We start from the raw sequence: 21,294 nt of genomic DNA on the forward strand, positions 1-21,294 counted from the left end.
CTTCAATCACCATTCATTTGCCAGGGACTCCCAGCTGTCTCTGTGTAGCTCAGTCAATTCTCTTCCTCCATTCAGCTCTGCTTAGTCAGTGGTTCTCAACCTGTGGGTCGCGACCCCTTTGGCAGTTGAACGACCCTTTCACAGTGGTCACCTAAGACCATCCTGCTTATCAAATATTTACATTACGATTCATAACAGTAGCAACATTACAGTTATGAAGTAGCAATGAAAATAATTTTATGGTTGGGTCACAACATGAGGAACTGTATTTAAAGGGCCAGAAGGTTGAGAACCACTGGCTTGGATGATTCATGTGTGCATAAATGCAAAATTTTCAGCATTAACCTCATTCTCTCTCCACCAAATCCTGCTGCATTATCAGTGTCCTAGATACTGGATCAGATCAGAAACTTGATGGGCATGGTTTTATTCCACACATTCCATCCACCACCAAATCACATTGATTATATCTCCTAAATAGTGCTCACATCCATTCACCTCTGTTTCCCTGGCCACCACCCTAGACTAGCCTACCATTATCTTTGCCTGGAATAATGCAAGAATTGATTAAATTGGTCAACTTTCTGCAACACGGGCCTCACCTCTGCTTCCTTATCATTTATAGTAAAGCCAGTGTAATCTATTTAAAAAGTAAAGTTGACGATGTCATGATTTCGATTGCTCTTTAAATGGAATCCCAAATATGGTATTTAAGAGCACCAAGCACTGGCTTCTACTGATGTCTACTTTTATTTTGGTCCCACTTTCACCAGCTCTCTGCTGTATCTCAAGTGCTTCCCTATGCCCCAGTGTTGTATTGCACTCAGACACTGTTCACATATGGCTTCTTTGCCCCCTCCCTCTCATTGTCACCAAACACTTCCTCAAGGCATCCTTCTCTGACTTTGAATCTAGATTAAATGCTCTTAATATGTGTGCTTTATCTTATTTTTCATAAATTATATCCCATTGTTATTTATATTCCGTATCTACTTTTGCCATATCCACACAAAAGGAAATATGACTGTCTGGTCAACATAATATTTCTAGACTAGAAATATTTCTAGACTGAACTTAATATACAGTTTGTGGACTATTTTTACTAATTTTGTCATCATTTCTGTGTCATAGTTATTAGCCACCTACAGGCATTGTTAGATGCCCATTAAAGAAAATGTCACTGTGTTATCTAATTTACCTGTGGCATGTCTAATAATATAGAGTGGCATAAAAATAGGTTTACATTTGTGAGTACACAAAACACAGAGTCTATTCTTATTTTACTCTTTATTAATTATGATATTCTTTTTCATACAAACAACTGTAAACCTACTCTTGCCACTCAGTAGGCAGCTTTGGTCGTATGTTCCAATAATAAAATGTTCTGCCCATCATCTTCTTTTCCAGTTGCAAAGCATTTTGTGTCTTTGAATAGAAAGAATAAAAATGGAAAGTTTTCTGTTTTATTTCTATGATGAAATGTATTATGTGTGTGGGAGGAGTGATGGGAGTGATGCCTACTTTGTTGACAAGGATACCCCGTGTCCCATGCCCCTCCGCCCCAGGGAGGATGTCCATTTCATTCTAGTGTGTTCAGTCAAGAATATTATTTTAAAGTAATGGAATAGGTTAGTAATTTCTTTTTCATCAGTGAAGTAAACAGTTTTCAAAGATGATACTAAATTATTTGTGAGAAGTAGAAAGTGTGTTGCTTAACAAATTTTATTTTTCATGTGAAAGGTAGATAAAACTGAGTTTGTACAATCTTTTCCCACCTGATTCTATCCAAAATATAAATGTATACTATTTTCTTTCCAGTGACAAGCAACTTGTTTTTGGAAAATAAGATCAGTAAAGCATCCAAAATGGTTCCAAATGCCATGTCACACATGACACCTGAATTCTCAAAGCTGTCATGTGGGTAAAAATCACACTTATCCCAGAAACACAATAATGACAGCTCAGAGGTCAATACTGAAACTTGTAAGTAATTGAACCATTTAGCCACCATTTACTAGCTCAGAATTTCTCCTTGGGATTGACCTGTTGCTAAAAGCCTTGTTTTTGTAGCATGCTAAATTCATTGCTTTACTCGGCTATTTTCCTAGTTCCCAATGATATGGTTTTTATCCAAGTTGCCTTATCCAAAAGCAGGGAGTCTCACATCTTAGCTGGCATCAGAATAACCTGGACTGTATGCTAAAAGACAGTTTGCTGAACCCCTACCTGGTACTTCTAATTCAGTAGATGTCTGAAGGGGATGAAGAATTTGCATATCAGAGATGTTCTGAGTGATACTGATAATGAGATCAAAGGCCTACACTCTGAGAACCCCTATCCTAAAGATATGCCCTTTTCAACAACACTTAGTATTCCTTCCTACCAAATTATGTAAAATTAGTCTCCTCTTGGTCATTCAGAATGCTTCTTTATTCTTTCGTAATTCCTCTAGGCCAGTACTATCTGATAGAAGTATCATGTGACCCATGATATTTTCTAAAATGAAATTTTCTAAGTTAGCTCCATTAAAAAAGTAAAAAGAAAAAGATGTAATTAAAATTTTTATTCCTCACCCGAGGATAAGTTTGATGATTATTATTATTATTTTTTTTTTTTTTAGAGAGAGAGAGAGGAAGGGGCAGAGAGAGAGAACATCAATGTGAAAGAGAAACATTGATCAGTTGCCTCTCCTACATACCCAGCCAGGAACAGAACGCACAACTTGGGTATGTGCCCTGACTGGGAATGGAACTCTCGATCTTTCAGTGCATAGGATGAAGCTCCAACCAACTGAGCCATCTGGGCAGAACAAGAGATGGAATTAATCTTAAGAATATATTTTATTTTACCCAATGTATCCAAAATATTTTTGTCCAACATGTAATTGATATAAAAAATACAATGAGCAATTTTGCATGCTTTGTTTATATTCGGGGCATACTAAGCCTTTTCGATTGGATATTTTTTTCACATTCAGAGCACCCTCCTTTTGGTCTAACCACATTTCAGGTGCTCCATAGTCACATATGGTTAGTGGCTACTGCAAGGGCCAGCACAGCCCTAGACCTTTAGAGTCAAGGACACTGGAGAATTGATGGCTCTGTGTAGTCTGCCCCTGTCTGACATTCACTACATTTTCTCTGTTTAAAATATGCCTGACTGTCAGAAGCATTATCAATTTAATAACACATTTTAAGGACAAAAACAAAACTATTACATCATTAAGTGCACACCTTGGTTTTGAAACACGTGCCAGTATCAGAACTTTCTCTATTTTATGCATAGAACCGAATATAAAATGTCACAATGCACTGTTTTTCTCTTGCCATTTTGTTCTACTCAAATCCTCCCCATCAAAAACCTTTTTCTTCCAGCAAGATAATCCACAATAACAACAGAGTGTTTTTGCTTCTTTATTTTTCCTTCATCCTCACATAATCTCATACAAACATACACACAGAAGTTTGTCTATATTTTTTATAAGAATAGGCTCATATTATACCTACACTTCTCTGCATAATTCCTTTCTTATTCAATAATAACTCACAAAAATCCCTTCAAGTCAGCTGGAGGTTGTAATTCATTCTTTTTTAATGGCTACAGTAGTCCATGCGGTGGGGCACCATAATTTATTCAATATTTCTGTTATTGGCAGGCATTCACACTTTATCCTGGATTTTCAAGCACTGAAAAAAATGCTGCAAAAAAGCCTTTAGATAGATAGATATTTTGATACATAGATATATACCTCATCTACGCTCTTATTGAGCTTGCAATCTTTTTGTTAGCCTCTAACTTAGACATCCTCCCAGCATATCTGGGCCCTTTCTTTCCAACAAACCAAAGCAGTTATCATTAGTAGTCCAAGCAAACAGTTTTAAATCATTTTCCTAATGGATCCTTCCACAGTCAACTTGTTCAGACCAATGCATCTCCCTTCAACCCTTCCCAATGATGCTGTCTCTATTCACAGAAAAATCCACATAGAAATTATCTTCCTGTTATATGCTTACTCACTTTGCAAAAAACAATATTAGTTGACATCAACAAGATTAATTTCTTCATTGATGTTTTAAAATTAACAAAATAAAAAATAGAAATCCAAGAACCAGTACTCTATAACATACCCAAAGTAGCAGATTGTAACTCAGGTAAAAACTATAATCAGGATGATAAATAGCAACAACTAACAGTTTTTAAAAATATTTTTATTGATTTTAGAAAGGAAGGGAGAGGGAAACAAACATCAATGATGAGGACCCTTGGGAATGAGCCCTGACTGGGAATCAAACTGTAACTGCCTGTTTCATAGGTCGATGCTCAACCACTGAGCTATGCTGGCCAGGCAGCCACAGCTAACAGTTACTGAGTGTTGGTATAAGACAGGTACTACTCTCATTGTTTTTCATTTGCTAATTCATTTACTCCTTCAAAAATTCCATAAGGTAGGTACTCTTGTTATTGTAATATTATTCCCACTTTGTGACTGGGGACATTGTGATCATACCTCCAGTAAATGGCAAGATAAGAATTGAAATGTGGATGTCAGAGTCCTAATCTCCTCACCTACAAGTAAATCAATTCAGCGACTCAATAAGTAGGTAAAAATTCACCTCAGCTCTTCTCTCTGAACCTCAGTGCCCTTAGCTATAAAATGGGTACAGTAATACCAGTTCCTCCAACCTTTAAGATTGCTAAGAAGAAATATGATCACGACTTGAAAACCACAGAGAGCTCTAACAAGGGAGGTTGTCTTGTTTCAGCTTGAAAATTTGGCTGAGACTATTTCCTCCTTCATAGCAAACACTAAGCAGGTAAAGTGTCTTATGCAAGGGCAAACCAAGACCTATGCTGACCACACACACCCTTCTGAAGGTGAGGCTGCGTGTAGATGGCCAGCTAGCACACAGCGGGAACCACGCCAGGCTCTCACAGCCTGCTGGTCTGCCTGAAATTAGAAAAAGAGCAGCCAACCTTTCCCTCTATTGTGCAGCATGACCACGTCCTTCCTCTCTCTGCTCCAACCCTTGCATTACTTAATTGGAGAGCGAAGCTATAAATCTTACATACTTAAGGGCCAGGAAACTCTCTGGAGCCCTCACACTGAAATTTGTGTGGGAGTTCAGCAATATTGAATTTTCAAATAAAATGATTAACAGGAACCTTTAGGGCAGCCTCAGAGAAAACAATCCTTCCTGAGTCTTGCCACCTTCATCTGAGGACGCTTTTTGTTCTCGGGTTTAATGAAATGGTTTGGAAGTAACACAGTGATAGTGATGAGTAACTAAAAGCAGAAAGAGAGAGAGTCTCTCCATTCTCCACTCGGGAGCTCCGTCAGCGATCAAACTCATGTCACTGCTCTCTGACCAGGCCTAACAAGGCCAATGAAACATGTTCCTGGGAAGGTTTCAGCCACTTAGCTCCATTTTAACTGCAAGCCGCTCTAATTACTGGGTTTTTTTAGAAACATTTTCTCCAAGATTTTAATAGTAAGAAATCAGTGTGCCTGATCAGAAAGCCGATTTGCATTTCCATAGCATAATAATGTCTATCAGACTTCATGAAGCAGAGAATTAAAATCAGTTAAAAGGAAGGACATAATCCAATCCGGTCCTACCCCAGACTGAGGCCTCCAAGCCTACCATTTGCTGAAACAATGATTTAGGTGCGCTGCCAAACAAATATGGGATGTTTATGGTCTTGCACAATAGGAATCTGCCTCATTTATGCCGCAGAAAGATCATTTACAACCAATTTCTAAAAGACACCAAGTGTCAATAATAAATTTTTAAATCAAGGCCAGAAATTGGGATACTCAGACACGCACTATAAGCATATGACGTTGTTGTCTGAAGGAGGATTTTCAGGGATGCCATACCATTTCATAAGTTGAAAGCATGTGTAAAGTGGCCGTGACCTGCCCAACTTCCCTAGCTTCTGGGAAGGAGGAGGCTTAGCAGGAAAGAGGATTTGGGTCATCAAGCAACAAGGACAGGGCATCTCCTACCGAGAGATCTCAGTGCCAGTCGGCCTACCTGCCGAGATGATCACTAGATTCACGCTGTGTTTGCAGCCATATCTGCTTCCAGGGAGCAATTCTGCTTTGCAGTTATGGAGGAGAGGTTGACTAAAGCTGCTGGAGGGGCCCACTTCTCTGCCCCACATGGGAGTTTTGTAGGCAGACCTACCCCTTTCCATTCACTATTTGCCTATTCACCTCTTTGCCTCTCTCTCTCTCTCTCTCTCTCTCTCTCTCTCTCTCTCTCTCTCTCTCCCCCTCCATTTAAATATTCTGGGCTTTTCCTTCTAACCCATCCCACACCATCCCAGGTGCTATTACAATTAGGAGAAAATGAAAAGTAGCTCTTACAGAAAAACTGACTTCTGGAATGAAACATAGAAAAGTTGCTGTGCGTCCCCAGCTTAATCACTTCCTAGCTGTGTGACTTTGAGAAAGTCACTTGACATTTCTATGTCTCATTGACTCACCTATAAAACAAAGAAAATAGTAGCTCTTGTGAGAGGAAAAATGGTCGTGCATGGAATTTCTTTAAAAGTACTCCAGAAAGTATTTTCGCTGAATTCAATGTTGTCAACTGGGTCTGGGTTTGATGTGAGCTTCCTGCAAAAGAAAGCTGGGGAAGCAGGAACAGAGGGATGTATGATTACGAGACTTTTGGAGTAAATAACAATACAAATACAGAAAGAGTCTCCTCAAGGAAAGTAGTCAACCAGGGCTCAGAATAGGAGGGTTAAAATGTGAGCTCTCCTGCTGTTTAGTTCTCCGCCCCTCATCAACTCCCTTAATCTCTCCGAGCATTCCTTTCCCCACTTGTGCAATAGGATCCACGAAAAACACCTTATTGCATGATGGTGAATGAGAAATTTAAAAAATATATATGAACATATTCTGTAAACTATAAAGAAGTTTTCCACTCCGGGCCTAGGCATTCTACTACATTGTCTTGCTTATTTTCTTCATAACACAAAATGACTTGAAATAGCCCTATTTAATAGATTTTTGTCTGATTCACCCCACTAGAATGTCAGCTCCCTAAAGGCAGAAACTTCATCTTATTAATAGCTGTATCACTCATGCTTAGAGTAGTCTTGTTCAGAATGAATAAATATTCAAGACAAGCATATTGGTAGTCAGCCCCAGAAAAAAAAAATGAAGTAGATAAAGTTTGCCACATTGACCCCTCTTCTGATCCCTCTTAGTATTAGAAATGAATTGCCCCCTTCCTGTAATTGAGGAATTATCTACATATAAAGAAAGCCCATCTCTTCCTAGAGAAGCTGTAAATGCTAGATATTCATACTCCACTCTCCCTTGCAGCTAGGGTGCAGGTATTTACTAGACTCTGACCCCAGGCTTATTACCTGTTGCAGACTTTTAATTTAAAACTAGTGATTTCAAGACCAATAGGACCACATACTCTTCACTCTAGCAAGGCTTGTAAGAGGGACATCTATGCCCATGGTTCTAGTAGCAGCATCCAAGACCCTGGGTTGGTGAAAATGATGGGGCAAGCTGCTATATCCGCACCCAACATATGTTTTCACTTGGTCACATATGTGGCATTATTTTGGCCCTTGCTCTTGATTGTATTATGCCCCAAGCTAAGTTCTTTTGACTATTCTGGATAACCTCTGGATAGAATTTCCTCTATCTTATGCCTTTTTTCCAGGATTGGTTTTGTTGCCTGACTGGTAGAAACCTCCTCTTCCCCAAACTGCCCAGTAGAATCGCTTTCAAACTGCATGTGATCCTGGTTCCCTAAGGGATTCCAAATAAGTTTTTTCTTCTACAAATTATACCCCCTCCCCTCCAGCCCTTCTCATTCACGCAGATCAAATTATACATTTCTTGGGCCTTATTTCCCCTAGGACCTTGCATTCTATAAGGCATAATCTGATCAATTAATTCAAGCCAGTGTGTTAATTGATGACACTAATTTAATATTACCCCAGCACCTTAGCAGATACTTTTAATACCATAAAGCAAATAAGAAAGTAATGTGTTTTTACAACTATATAGGACTAGGGCCTGTGAAGGCTCTTGTCTATGTCTGCAATCTCAAAGGACTTGTATCCACCAACACAGGTCATGTCTAATCTGACCTTGAGTGCTATGTGGACTAATCATATTATGAGTGACATTGGGTATTTCATGGAATCAATGCCTTTATTTTATTATTATACACACATACACACACACACACACACACACACACACACACACACACACACCTTCTTAAAATACTTCAAGAGCTTCCAATGGCTTTTAGAATAAAGATAAAAAATTTTACCATAGCCAACCAGGCCCAGATCTTGAGCCCTAATCTAGTGATATAAATGTTTAACAACTAGCTCTTGGGTCAGGGGAGGAGTGGTTTAAATCCTTTGTAGCACTCACTGACTTGGGTAGCATAAGTACTTCCACCATGGCCAATTTCAAGCTACCAAATAATGTAAAAAAGGTTACCAGATTCCTAAATATTTAACAAATAGTCTCTTGAAGACCAGTATGAGCTACCAGCTCCAGCACACACTGTTTTCCAAGCCTCTAGAACTGGCTTTCCCAGCCACTTCTTATTGCACTCACCATTCTAACCCCATTGGCTTTTCAACTTCCTCATAGAGTCCACACACACAATTTTTCCATTTACCTATAGCTCAGATCAAGTTCTCTGTTACAGCTTCCCACAGCTCTCCGATCCTGTCTTTCAGAGCAATGACTTCATGTTATATATTTGTTTCTTCTTGCAACTGATGTGATGTTTAACATCATAAGCAAGTATGGGTCTATAGGATGATCAGAGTAGCTATACACCACCTTTTTCATATAATTTCTATGCATCCTTTTATGAAGGAAATTTTAAGACTATCCAAAAAAAGATAATTTTAGTGGATGAATGAATCTGCTCAGTTCTTATAACCACAGATATTACAGTATCTTTTCTATTTTCTCCTAGTTTCTTAGGTTATTGACACTAGAGAAGATTATTCCAAATGTGTTTTCTCTGATCACTAGATATTCTGTGTGGATGCCTTACAGGCTAAATTTGTGAGGTTGAGGTGGGAAGATAGGAAAAAGTAATGCTGATAAGACAGTGCTCCAGGCTCCCTTAGCTACCTTGCCAGAGAAGTTCTGAGTTTATATATTTAATAGATTGGTCTTCCTTATAAGATTATTTTGAATGATTATTATTGTTAAAAAAAATGTTTGCAAACCAGTTTTAATTTTATAGGTATGAAAAATAAGTGCTCCAAGAAGTACAGGATAATAGGGAAATTATTGATGTGCTTCCTGGAAAATTTTTTTTTTCATGTATGAGAATTCCTATCCTGCTTTTCCCTTCTTCCCTTCTTGTTCCAAGTCCCAGTAAAAATTTAAGCTGCATTTCCCATGATGTTGCTTTTTCAAAAATATGAATCCTTTTTGAGACTAAACCATATGGCCCTCCATTTGTACTCGGGTTACCGAGTGCTTGTCTAAAGTCACAGAGATAATTGGTTGTAGAAGCACAACTTGAACCAGGTCTCCCGAGTAACCGTTTCCTTTCATTCTGCTTCCGAGTTGGTCTACTGTCAGCACCAGTGGGAACCGCTACTCAAAGGAAAGCCCACGACCCATACTGCAGGCATCTTCTCCACAAGAACTACATTTTCATTGTTAGATTGTTTTCTAGAGACAAAAATATAAATCTAAAATCTGATAAAGTTCAATAGAAAAGTGACCCACACCTTCCTAGCCATCACATTTCTTACTTCAGAGTGCATCTTCAACACTAGGACCAACTGGACTTCCACGTTCTGAATAGAAACTCAGGAACTGGGTAAAGAATCCAGCAATGCACTATGGCATCCTATAAGTTAAGGAAATTTGAACTCATATTCCATTGATGTCACTTACTAGGTATGTGATTTCACACAAGTCGTTTTCTATCTCGGAGGCCCAGAGTTCTGAGGATGAGAATGTGCACCTTATATGGTTTATTGGAAAGATTAAATAAGACAAACTCCTGGCATGAAGTGCTCAAGTGATGATCGCTCTGTGTTCCCATTAATTAATAAATGTTTTTATACCTATATTACTAGCGCAAGGCCGGATATACAGGGTATGCCCCAAAAGTGTATATATAATTTAATAGCTGATGGCTCAATTTTGAAAATGAAATGTAGTTTAATAAACACTGCCTTTATAATTATTCGAAGTGTATGTATACATTTTTGGGAGATCCTATATTAATAAATAGATGATAGATAGATAGATAGATAGATAGATATTGTGTATATGTGTATGTAAGTGTGTAAAGCCTGATCTATAAATTCAGAAAATAATTTTGCTTCCAATATATAGCTAGTTTGTTCATCATATTTTATTCAGTTAAACAAACATATACTGAGTTTTTAATATTTGCTGGACATAGTATTAGGCCTGGACCATAAGAAAGGGTAGATATTCAGTTCCTGTTTTCAAGGAGCTAATGATTTAAATCCTACCTGACAGATGAGATGTCCTATGTTCTTAGGGATCTCTAAGAGAGAAGATCTCCCCACACTGTTGGCAACTGTCATGTTCAATTCTCAGTTCTCTGAGCAATTTGTGTGTGTTTACAATTCGTTGACAATCGATGTGTTTCTGTTTCCTCTATGCTCGGCAGCAGAAGGAAGAAAGAACAGTTGGCCACTATTTTTCACCTAATAAACCTTCATTCACTGAGAGTTATTGAGTTATTCCTCTGTCTTCTCTTTCTAGATTAAATAATTCCAATCCCTTTAACCTTTCCTCAGAGGTCCTATTTGCCAGCCTTCAGTTTAATCATTTTCACTGCTCCCTTCTGGAGTCTCTCCAAGTCTTCTGCATTAAAATACGTTGCTTTACTATTGAGTTCACTCTAAGCATCTATTCTTTCACATAAACCAAGACAGATGGAATCAGATCCCAAATAAAAGGAAAAGAATAGACAGAAGGATAGATTCCCTATGTAAGGAGCTCATGTAGAACACTCTCATGCTCAAAGAAAATTAGCATTTATTGTCACTACTATTAAGAACAGACCAAAACCATTTCTAAATTGTGCCAACCATTCTGTTTGACAATTACCTAAATTACTTTTCAGCAGATCAAGCTATTAACAGCAAACTCCAGCCTTGCTTTAGTTACACCTGAAATTTTCAGAAGGCTCCTAATAAAATCACTAATGAGATCAAACAGGATTTTTTGAATCTGTGAAATACCTCTGATCACCAAGTAGACCACAGAGAAGTCTCCATGTTGTTCACAGGCAGTGCCTTTTACTGGCCAGTCCTAGCAAAGTGCAAGGAATATTTCTTTGCCTTCTGTCAATCAATATAAATTAATATTTCCTGGGCTGAGATTGCAGCAAATTCTAAATAATTCCAGAAATGATGTGTCAAGGCTGATAGAATACATACTAATCATAGTATGACACCAATATAGGTAAAAAGAGGAAGATACAAAACCAGAACCCTAGTAAAACAACTCAACACATGCATGATGACTTATCAGAGATATTTTTACAAAGAGTCCCACTTGCCTTTTTCTCTTATTGTGCCATTGAGATGAACCTACCCCTGTGATACAGCAACATTCCTCTACATACACACACAAACACACACACACACACACACACACACACACACACATACATGGTTAAGATTCTAAGATTCTTTGGGCAGATTTCCAAATCCTCTCAAGAAGCTGGGAGAACATTTATTGAATAATATTCTGCTTATGTCAGGGGCTTCTTTGCTTTGAAACCACTGTTTAGAATTTTTTTTTATTGCCCATCTGGAAAAGTTAAAAGTATACAATTGCGGTGAAAAGAACTGGTGAGAAGTAGAGAGGTAGAGAGAGAGAAACCACTGCCTCCTCTGGGGGATCCCAAAGAAATAGGTGGTGGCCAGCATCCAGTGCCATTTCTGAAGCTAGTTTGGCTCTGGCCAGGTGTGAGCTGGAACTAGCTGGGCTGAGAGGAGTCTGTCTACACAGCCATGGGAGAACCAGAGATGCCTGGAAATGCTTCCTTGCCAAGTTCTCTGAAGACTCCCTCAGTTCTGGTCACAGAACAAGTCCATGATTTCTTGTGGGAGTTTCCCAGGGAGGTGTAGTCCCAAAGATAAGTGAATGTATCAAACAATGGTTAATCCCAAGACTTGTAAAATTGATATAGAGATCCTTAAACAATCAGTAATTAGCATGGCCAGGAGCTTATAACCCACAGCAGCATAAGAAATTCCCTCCCAGGTAAAAGTAGACAGTTCACTAGCTGTTTAATTGTCAACCTTGGCCTAGTACAGTGATGGCGAACCTTTTGAGCTCGGCGTGTCAGCATTTTGAAAAACCCTAAAACTCTGGTGCCGTGTCACATATAGAAATTTTTTGATATTTGCAACCATAGTAAAACAAATACTTATATTTTTTGATATTTATTTTATATATTTAAATGCCATTTAACAAAGAAAAATCAACCAAAAAAATGAGTTCGCGTGTCACCTCTGACACGTGTGTCATAGGTTCGCCATCACTGAGCTAGTAGATCCCTCCTCCTTTTATTAGTTCTCATGTCCAGGCACGTGCCCAAGGTGTTTGTCCCCCAGAGTGAGGGAAAGGCATAAGTCACACACGCCACCGTAAGTGCATGCACAACTGAGGTCTGGGAGTTCTAAAACAATGGGTGATTGAAGTTATAACATATTAATAGTTACCAATTTTATAAAAAGCAAGATTCTAGTTATGAAGTGAACTACAAATCGCCCCTGTTTTATTTATTTGATAGTAAATAGAGTCTCATAAATTCTTATCAAGTGGTAAGAGAGTGAGAGTAGGGCACGGATATTGATGTATGTTGCCAGGCTACTTTGTAGTGGTTATGGCAAGCGGCCAGGAATGCTGGATTAATAAATCACTAGTAGACACAACTCTGTGCTCCCTCTTTATTCCAATATGTACTTCAGAGACTTATATCAAATTATTTCAAAGAAACAGCAATTTTCACCACCCCACTCTAATCCACTACACCCTGGGAAGCAATTTTTATTCCATTTGAATCTGAGAAATAATATCACCAACACTGAACACTGGCATTTGTTCATTGTGAGGACTAGAAAAAAAAAAAAAAGAAGAAAACAAATAAAGGGTAAGATAGAAATGAGAGAAAGACAAGAAGTGAAAACCTGAGATTGGTGAATTTTAGAAACATCCATCTATGATGAGCAAGTGACATTTTCAGTAAAGAGTTTCTGGATCTGAAAAAGGAAAATAAAATTCTGGTTGACTTTCAAAAGCCAACCATTTGGGTCATTCTTAAAAAAAAAAAAAAAGATAGCCGACAGATTAAAGGAACTCCATTTATAAAAATCAAATGAACTTCTAACAAAGCTTGTCTGGGACATGAATAAATCATCCGGTCATGAATTATTCATTATTATCAAGAAACAAGCTGGGGATTCCAGGAACTGTGCTTGGGGAGGTGCGGAAACTGGGGACTGAGTGAGTTCATCGATTCATACCCACCAGGGGAAGCCAGGGAGCAGGCCTGGGTACCATCTTCTAATGCTGATCTCACTGGACTCGCATTCAACTTTAGAGGACATTTCAGCAGCCTTTGCATCACAACGCAGAAAGCAAATAGAGTTTAACTCCTAGAACCTTACTTTAGAAAACTGCATGTACTCAGTAACAGACACTATTTTTTGAGCACTGGATCTTTATTTTTTAATATATTTTTATTGATTTCAGAGAGGAAGGGAGAGGGAGAGAGAGAGAAATATCAATGATGATTGGCTGCCTCCTGCGCACCCCATGCTGGGGATGGAGCCTGCAACCCGGGCATGTGCCCTTCCGTCCACAAGCTGACTACATTCACTGAGCCAAACCAGCTTGGGCTGGCATGCATGATATACACAGGGAACACTAGCTGTGAGCAAAACATGGTAGCGGTGGAGAGTTTTTATTGAAAGGAGATGGCTGGAAAATTCTTTCATGATAAACTGTTCAGCGTAGTCTGACCTGTTCATCATGGCGTTAGAGGGCTGGACTTCCAAACTGGGGCGGGGTAGGGAGGACAGAGCGCCTCTCAGGTCCCACCCACTAACCCGCGTGTGTTTGTGTTCCAGGTCCTAACTGCTTCGCAGGGACTACCATCATTCCGGCTGGCATCGAAGTGAAAGTGGACGAGTGTAACATCTGTCACTGCCACAACGGGGACTGGTGGAAGCCGGCGCAGTGCTCCAAACGCGAATGCCAAGGCAAGCAGATCGTGTAGCGCGCCATCCCGGCGAGGACCACTTCCCCGGAGAGGGCGCGGGGCTGCTGCTCCGCACACGTTTCCCACGCAACGAAACGGACACGCGGACTCCCGCCAGCTCCCACAGGGTCACCAGCAAAACCTTCTAGGGTTGACAAAAGTGACTGTTTTACTAAGAGGACATTCCTCTCTTGCTATATAAAATACACATATAGTATACAGCTCTCGAAACCGCTTTTGTAATTGCCCACGCTCGATGGTGACTTGACTGGATTTCTGGAACAAAAAAACAAATCGCCTCAGACAGGCTGCTTCTCCGGTGACACCTCTAGCCTGCCAGCTCACCGTCTGCCGAGTTAATTCCCGTTTACGCTCCTGTCCATCCGACACGGCATTTTTCTCCTGTAGTATCTCTTTTTCCCATTGAGAGTCTAAGGGGCCAGATTTGACCACACAGCTGTGTCAAACTTTGGTAAAGAAATGTCAGGGGTGCAGACCCTGCCCGACCAGGAACACCAAAAGCATCCAACCAATCACTCCTGCCCTGTCAGCTGAGAAAAGAGAAGGGTACACAGACGGACACACCGCTGGGCAAGGCAGGGACCTGGCACCCGATGCATTGTTTGGGGGCCCCCGATTTCATGCTGACAAACCACACATTCCATCTGCAAAACCTTGAAACTGCCAATCAAACACTAATATTGAAGTACACCATGAAGGTGACTAAAGAATCCAAAGGAGTCAGGTATTTGAAGTTGTAGCATTAGTCACCCAACTTTCTCATGATGCTGAAGTTGAGTTCAGCTTGTTAATTAAACACCCTCCAAACCCACTGTCAGCTGGCACTATAAATACAGAACCAGGGTGAGTCGCCCCACTGTGAATCTGAATCCTTCTGAACACAACTGGCCTTTGAGATCAGATTTGGCTGACAGCCAGCCGTACACGCAGGCAGTTTTTATGGTTCGGGACCGTGTTGGCCCTGTTAGAGTAATGACCACTCAGCCCTCTGTCTAAAACACAGATTCAGGACACTCTTTCCACCTCAAGTGCTGATTTAAATTCAAGATTAGGGTAGAGTGAGTCTTGCACAATACAATTCCATTTGTTGAACATTTTTTAAAATGTATATATTAGATACTGAACAATTAAAGCGAAGCGTCTCAAGGTTGCCCTGGTAATGCTGCGAGTATAGTAACAGAAAAAAATAAAATACACAGGGTATCTGATGCCACCTCCGAGTCAAGTGCAAATTCAGCAATTCTGAAACCACAAGGCACAGGTAGTTGCTTGTTTCTGTCTCGTAAACCCTGGTGCAGATCTGGTAGGGTCCTTGAGGAAACCTGAAGGCTGTCTTTGTTATCACTGTTCTCTCCTTTCGGCCGCCCACCCACCCTGGCTTTGCCCTAACTTCTATGGCATACCGCATTCTAGAACAAGGTGCCTCGGTCCTAGTGCTGTTGACATTTGGGGCCAGACAATTCATTGTTGGGGGCGGGGAGGTCACCCGTGTGCATTTATAGGATGTTGAGCAGCATCCTTGAGCTCTATTCCCTACATGCCAACAGCAACACCCTAGTGGTGAATGTCTCCAGACATTTCCAATGTCCCTGAGAGGTCGGGGAGCGAGCGAAACATCAGCTGGTTGAGAAGCAGTGGTCTAGAATAATCAGTGTAGAGTGGTTTCTGCCAGGGGTCATGCCAGGCAAGCTCAGGCTGAGCCTGTGGTTTGGGTGAGCCTCTGAGCCCTTTGGGACATGCACAATCAGCAGCTCCAGGGGGCGGGGTCAGTCTCCTCCAAAGGGAGCCATGCTTCCATGCCATAGGTCCAACCCTCAGGACACGTGTTTCTTGAGTCTCATCAACTGGATTTTCATTTAAAACTGTCCATCTGTCCTCCCTGGAAGCACCTCCTGTCATCAAGAAAGAGTTGTCATTTCCAAAGCCAAGGTGGTGACGAGTTGGACCTGACACGGCTCATGCACACTGTGCTTGTGTTATGATACAAATAGCCATGCGGCGCCATCCGAGGGAGACCATCAGGCCGCCTTCCCGCAGAACATCCATCCGCAGCGAGGTCGGTGCCTTTGAGCTGCCACCGTGGCTACGTCACACAGACAGCCATGAATCATTCATGAACGACTCTGCATGATTTATTCCCGCACTCCGAAGTCAAGGCATCTCATACTTCAGCTTATGTCTAGACAGAGATGTATTATAGAGCTTTCTTTGCCCTGAGGTTGTCTGCTCCCAGCTTCAAAAATCCACACTCTTGGAAAGAAATAATAAAAATAATAAATGACAGGAATAAGATTTGCAACCCAGAAAACATCATTAATGGAGCCATGTAGCATAGTACCCTATGTATTATTAAGGAGTTACTCTGTTCTTTTCAGAAACCAGAAAGAGAGTGCCACTGGGAAGCCAGGGTACCAAAATTTTGCATCAAAGTCTTGGCACTATGATAGTTGTAGTTAGAATTAACTAGAATGAAGTATCATGTCCATTAAGAAACTCTCTTTAGAGGGGCTGCTCCATGGCCTCTGTGACCAGCCAGAGAAAGGGATTTTTATTTTATTTTATTTTTTTTGTTGGATATTTTTTCCTCTCAAAGTTTCACTCTAAGCTGTTTTCCTTTAGAGTTTGTAGCACTGAGATTTCCCCCCTTTTAGGGAGAGATGAACCTATACTGTGACAATTTCTCATGAACCGTCAAAACTGACAAAAGTCCTTCCACCCAGTTCATTGAGAAATTCTTCCCGAACTCCGAATAACAGAGTAGTGATCCCATCTGTTGTTGTTGTTGTTGTTACTTTGAAGGCTCCGTTTGCCACGCACTGTCACCTCTGTCCTTCACTCCTGCCCGCCCCACCTTTGGTTCTCGGCTTTAACTACAGCTCTGCTTAAATAAGGGATCAACAACAGCCTGTTTGTCAGCTGATGCCTGTTTAAAAAAAAAAAAAAAGATTCAGTTTCTAAAATCTTTGAAAAATGGTGTGCCTGAAAACTAGTGAGAAAAAAAAAGAAAACCTAAACACTAAACTGTAAAAAGGGGATTCTAGCAACAATATTTGATGTGTAAAGAATATATTATTAAAAAATTATTTTGTTAAATATAAAGTGTGTTAACCAGCAAGCATTGTCTGTGGTATATTTTCCTTCCTAACTGTCTCCCTTCTCCCCACCCTCCTCATGTAGTGACCGATACTCAGTGACTTCTATCATCCGAAAGTACACATACCATTAGTGCTATATCCCATTAGGATTAAGTGTTCGCTTTAGCATTTGCTTGTGTACATTTTCATTTTTCATACTATGCGGCAAGGCAGGCTTGGGGGTCATAGAGGAAGCTCAAATAAACCAGCATCCAGAGTGCATGTGACAGAAAAGTATTTTCCTGACCCGTATCCATACCCAATGCTAATGATAATCTACAATGATTGAACGCTTGCTCAGTGGCAGGCTTGGTGCCATGCACTGAACCCAGAGAATCTTGTCCAGTCCACACAGCACACCTACCAGGGAGGGGTTCCTGTGATCTCTGCTTTACTGTTAAGAAAAGCAAAACACAAAGAAATCAATTTATCCAAGGTCATGGGGTAGGAAGTGACAAAGAGGGAATTTTGTATTCTACAAGTCTTCAAACACACACAAACATCAAGAAAACTGTAAAAGGAACCTCCATCTATCCATTGCCCAAATTTAACAGTTATCAAGATTTTTCATAATGCTTCATCTATTCCTTTTTTACCTTTAAGGGTTTTAAAGCAAATATCAAGCAAGCATTAAATCATTCCATCTCTACATCTTTCAGCAATCATCTCTTTAAAAAGAAGGGATGTTGTAAAAACCCGGATATGTTGTGTTACCAAAGCCTAAAAAAAAAAAAAAAAAAAAAAAAAAAAAGATAAGAATTTCTTAATGGCATCTACTATCCAGTCTGTATTCTAATTTTTTTCATCTTTCTAAACTATGAGAGGAAGGGGTATTTGCATGATCCAAACCACCCACCACACTGCAAAATCAGGATTCAAACCCTGCCAACTGAAGCTGTGAATTCTGGCAGACTCCTGGGTTTGTTGTTATTGGAGTTTGTGATAGAAAATTTACTCTTGTTAAAGCTCCATGTTAAACTGCCTCCTAGACACTGAGCAAGGCAAGCAGCAGGAGAGAGGCTTTCTGCCAACTGACCTTCAGGGGGCACCAAGGATCCCAAAGCAGGAACCTTTGCGGACAACCAGTGCCCAGAGGAGGGTGCTTTTTATACATGCACAAGCTTTTTGGGGGGAGTAAGAACAAACTGTTATGTTTCTTCTCTTTGAGACAAACATATATTGCCTAATACAAAGTAAAACTTAACAATCTATACTAATAAAAGGGTAATATGCTAATTAGACTGGGTCGACTGGACATCTTCCGGTTGTCCGGTCCTCCTTCCAGATAACGCTATAGTCGGGGGGGGGGGGGGGGAGGGCAAGGCAGATGTGGTTCAGGGTGATCAGGAAGGCAGGGAAGCAGTTAGTGGTGATCAGGCCGGCAGGGGAGAGCAGTTAGGGGCAACCAGGCCAGCAGGGGAGGGTGGTTAGGGATGATCAGGCAGGCCAGCAGAGTGGTTAGGGACGATCAGGCAGGCAGGCAGGCAAGCAGTTAGGAGATAGCTGTCCCAGATTGCTACTGGCAGTCTGACATCCCCCAAGGGGTCCCGGACTGGAGAGGGTGCAGGCTGGACTGAGGGACCGCCCCCCAACCCCCCCCCCCGCATGAATTTTGTGCACCAGGCCTCTAGTAGCTTATAAATTGCTTTCATCTTCTTCTGCACTGTTAAAGGAAGAGAGAAAAAAAGCCAACCACTAAGGAAACATCAGCATGAAGTCCCCACACATACCCATCCACACCCCCACTCCACCTACATTCTTTGAAAACAAGATTACACGTTCTTGTTTTTCAATTTCCCATGTGTCCAACTCTCTGCTCCCTGTGTCTCTGGCAAAGGTTGCTTTCAGTTCATTCCTAATTCAACTTTCAGAGCATAGGAGAGAAAGCTATGAACTGTGATGGTCCTGGGTTTGTGGTTACTTGAAGGTTTATGTTGAGAATATAGTTCTTTTTTTTTTCTTTTTTTAAGGGAACCTTCAAGATTTTGAAAGACAAATGATATCTCTGATACAGCAACCTCACCTATACTTTCTTTCCACATTTGTAGGGAATTTATACCTTAAACTAGAGGCCCGGTGCATGAAATTCATGCACGGAGGCGGGGGTCCCCTCAGCACGGCCTGTACCCTCTCTAATCCAGGACCCCTTGGGGGATGTCTGACTGCCTCTTGTAATCTGGGACCACTGGCTCCTAACTGCTCATCTGCCTCCCTGCTTGATTGCCCCTAACCCTTCTGCCTGCCTACCTGCCTGCCTGATTGCCCCCTAACTGCTCCCCTGCTGGCCTGAGCTCTCCCAACCGCCTCTGCCTTGCCCCATAGACAGGACCCAGGATTCCCTCCTCTGGCTGGTCACAGGCACCCAGGACCCGGGCTTCCCTCCCTCTGGCTGGCCACAGGCACCCAGGACCTGGGCTGGCTTTGCCCAGGCCAGCCACAGCCACAGGGGACCATGGGCGGGCGGCTTCTCCCTCTCCTGGGCCACAGACACAGGCGCAGGCACAACCGCTGGTGCCCGGGACCCGGGCTGGCTTCACCCAGGCTGGCCGCAGCCACAGGAGACTATGGGCAGGCAGCTTTGTCCCTCTTCAGGGCCGCAGCCACAGGCACTGCTGACCGGCACTGTGGGGCGGGCAGCTTGTTCCTCTCCTGGGCCACAGACTGGCTGGTCCCCATTCCTCTCCCCCCAGTGTTGAGTGTCTGAGTCGTTACGGCATGAGAGCATGAGGGTGTGATGACCATTTATTTGCATATAGCTCTTTACTATATAGGATGGCAGTGACAGTCTTATCAGCGAGCTTAAACTGTACTGTTTCGTGTGTACACTTGGTTTTTAGAGAGAGTGGAAGAGAGAGGGAGAGACAGAGGAAAACATCAATGTGAGAGAGATACATGGATTGGTTACCTCCTGCACACACCCCAACCAGGGCCAAGGAACCTACAACAAAGGTCTGTGCCCCTGATGGGAATTGAACCCTGGAAACTCAGTCCACAGGGCCAACACCTTATCCACTGAGCCAAACCGACTAGGGCAGCATATTGTTCTTTGGATGAACAAGACATAGATAGAGCCATCATGCTTTTTGCAGAGGAAGAGTTAAATGAACTGAGCTAAAGGAGTTTCTTTCATTTAATTTTAAGGATTTTAAATTTGTTTTATATTCCAAATATGTTCAGTTGTGATAAGGATTTGATTACTTATTTTCAGGCAGGAAAACAAATGAACATATTATGTATTAAAGAATCAGAGAGTGATGGTAGAAAATGGACAAGTTAGAAATGTTTTTGATTTTTTTGATTACTATGCTAGCAGAAGGAACATTAGAGATAATAGAAACTAATTTATCATTTTGATTTTTAAAATTCCAGAAAATAGCCCTAGCCAATTTGGTTCAGTGGGTGGGCGTCAGCCTGCGGACTGAAGGTTCCCGGGTTCGATTCTGCTCAAGGGCACATGCCTGGGTTGCAGGCTCAGTCCAACGTGCAGGAAGCAGCCAATCAATGATTCCCTCTCTTCACTGATGTTTCTATTTCTCTATCCCTTTCCCTTCCTCTCTGAAATTAATAAAAATATTTTTAAAAATTTTCAGAGAATAACAGTCTACTTTTTAGAGGAAACAACCTTCCAGAAAAGCACCTGAGGGCATCTCCAGTTCTAACTTCTTACTTAAGTCATTGACATATTTTATAAAACAAAGATCCTATATAATAAAGAGGTAATATGAAAACTGACCATCATGCCCTTGCACAAGATGGCTGCCCACATGTGGTCACAAGATGGCCAGCAGGGAAGGGAAGTTAGGGGTGACTGGGCCAGCAGGGAAGGGCAGTTGGGGGCAACCAGGCCAGGAAGAGAGGGA

General features: G+C 41.3%; 1 protein-coding gene across 1 annotated transcript in view; it reads left to right on the forward strand.

Moving 5' to 3' along the window:
- The window catches only part of VWC2L (von Willebrand factor C domain containing 2 like), a gene marked incomplete at its 3' end in the record, with an annotated part of 143,799 nt that extends 129,502 nt beyond the window's left edge, over nt 1-14,297 (forward strand). The window contains exon 3 of the mRNA XM_081095685.1: nt 14,149-14,297. Within this exon, the coding sequence (XP_080951811.1) occupies nt 14,149-14,297 (149 nt within the window). The remainder of the gene's footprint in view (nt 1-14,148) is intronic.
- Nucleotides 14,298-21,294: the final 6,997 nt, after the last annotated feature.

The sequence above is a fragment of the Myotis nattereri genome, assembly GCF_964212035.1.
Source record: "Myotis nattereri genome assembly, chromosome: 7".
Taxonomy (NCBI): Eukaryota; Metazoa; Chordata; class Mammalia; order Chiroptera; family Vespertilionidae; genus Myotis; species Myotis nattereri.